The 2,266-nt window shown below is 47.8% G+C and overlaps 1 protein-coding gene across 1 annotated transcript in view; it reads right to left on the reverse strand.

The window, feature by feature from the left end:
- The window catches only part of Rgs10 (regulator of G protein signaling 10), a 29,091-nt gene that overhangs the window by 24,534 nt on the left and 2,291 nt on the right, over positions 1 to 2,266 (reverse strand). The window contains exon 2 of the mRNA XM_013347756.2: positions 1,414 to 1,500. Within this exon, the coding sequence (XP_013203210.1) occupies positions 1,414 to 1,500 (87 nt within the window). The remainder of the gene's footprint in view (positions 1 to 1,413; positions 1,501 to 2,266) is intronic.

The following is a 2,266-nucleotide window of genomic DNA, read 5'->3' on the forward strand; positions in this document are numbered from 1 at the left end:
TCTCTCTCTCTCTCTCTCTCTGTGTGTGTGTGTGTGTGTGTGTGTGTGTGTGTGTGTGTGTGTGTGCACAAGCATACTTGCCTGTGCCTTCCACCTATGGACCAGGATGTAAATTCTCAGCTACTGATCCAGCTCCATGCCTGCCTGCCTTCATGCTATCATGATTCTCATCATGAAGATCACGTACCCTCTGAAACTGCACGCCACCCCCAACCCCCCCCACCCCCCGTTAAATGCTTTTCTGGTCTAAGTTGCCTTGGTCACGGTGTCTCTTCACAGCAATAGAGCAGTAACTAAGACAGTGAGGTTATAAACTTTATAAACTAAAATTAGTTCCAATATCGACAAATTAGATGGTTTCTCTTTAGAATGACAGGCACAGGCCTGTAATCGTAGCTACACAGATGCCGTGGCCTGTCAGGAGTGAATTCAAGACCAACCTGGACAACTTCCTGCGCTACTGTCTCAAAAGACAGTACAAGGACTGGTCATACGTCTCGGTAGTAAGGTCCTTGCCCAACATGGACCATATCCTAGATTAAATCCCCGGCACTAGAAGGCAACAAAGAAGAATCCAAATGTCTAATCATGGGAGGAGTCTCTATGAGAAGAAAGGTCCTCCAGGTCTCAGAGACAAAAGTACAAGGCTCGTCAAGCTGAGGCCCTGAGCACTCCCGGTGGTGAGCTGGAGACGGAAGCAGACAGGAAGCACAGCCCTTAGGCCCCTCAGTGAACAGTGCAGGCATTGGAACCAGGACGGGACATCCTCTGCCGGTCCTGGCCCTTCTCTTCCAATAGCCTTTCCCAGAATCCAGACTCTTTCGCGGGACTTACGGCCTTTAGCAGCCCTTTAGAAAGACAGAGAAGTAACTTCAGATCCCCACCCAACCACCGGTCTCACATCCATCCTTCAGGAGTTGCACGGGACCTAAAGGCCACCCTGACAAAAGACCAACACCTGGGAGAAGTCAGAAACTTCCTACACAGAATGCCTGCCGGCTACCGGAGGGTCACACACAATCACAGACGGGATCTACCTGATGAACGGCCCCTAGTCTGCTAATCCATTGCTGGGCTCTGACAACAGCAGCGTCACCTTGGGGAGTACACTCTATTCTGACTTATTCATGGAGGAAACCATGGACAGAAGGACAAATGTTTACATCTACTTTGAATATTGGCCTGCTCAAACAGTTCTCTTTAGAAACGGATAACGTGCTCTTAAAAAAAAAAATTACTAATATCTGGTCAGCACTAGGCACCAGTTGGGGAGCTGAAATCGTCCCTCGGATCTAGTATGAATCAATCTAGTATGAATCAGGACACTCTGGGTAGTCCCCAAATCTAGGCAACAGGCGGCTGTGACCATAACGGGAGGGAAAGCTCATGGCAAAAGCAGAAGGCAGAAGGTACCTGATTCTTGTCCTCCATTTTCTTGAAATCTTCACACGCTAGCCAAAACAAGACATTTTCTTCACTGAATTCCTTTTTCAAAAATTCCTATGGATAAAGAAGGGGGAAGGGAATCATACGGTGCTCGGCGCTGAGAAAACCCAAGTTTCCTTTAGAAGATGACAAGGCAAAAGCGGACAGAGGAGCCTGGTTTAATCATCCCTCGAAAAAAACTCCACCCGGAAAAACAAAGAACGTGTTTAATGTTGAAGCAGGAATTCCTTACGCCTTTCACCTTAATGGTTTTGACACTGCAAGGCGGAATGGAAACGAAGCAGGGAACCTATTCGCGTTTCTAAGCTGACAATAAATTACCAAAAAGTAAATTAAAGTGGAAGATATATCGGCCCTTCCAGACAATGTTTAAACAAAGTGCATTCCTCCAGAGCCAGGCCCTTTTTTTTTTAAACAAAAGAAAAGAAAACATATTAAGCCTGTCCAAATCACAGTGATGGAGACCATTTGAAGTTGGAGGTGCGCTGTCCTGGGACTGCTGGTCAAGTCAGCTGGTCAGTTGTGGCTGCATCCAAACCTCCCTGGCATTTAGATGATGCTTACAGTTCTCCTCCCTGCCTTAGGAGCTCCACGGGGACCAGTGGCATCTCGGCCCCTCACTTAAAAAGCCAAGTTAGCAAGGGTCAGTACTGGAATTCATGTGTGACCCTCCAAAGGGCAGCAGCAGTCATAGTGACAGGGAAAGTTATTTCTTGACAGCATCAGCCCTTCCTGTCCATCATCAGCCCTTCCCTGTCCATCAGTCCTTCCTGTCCATCAGCCCTTCCCTGTCCATCATCAGCCCTTCCCTGTCCATCAT

The sequence above is a fragment of the Microtus ochrogaster genome, chromosome 8, assembly GCF_000317375.1.
Source record: "Microtus ochrogaster isolate Prairie Vole_2 chromosome 8, MicOch1.0, whole genome shotgun sequence".
NCBI lineage: Eukaryota > Metazoa > Chordata > Mammalia > Rodentia > Cricetidae > Microtus > Microtus ochrogaster.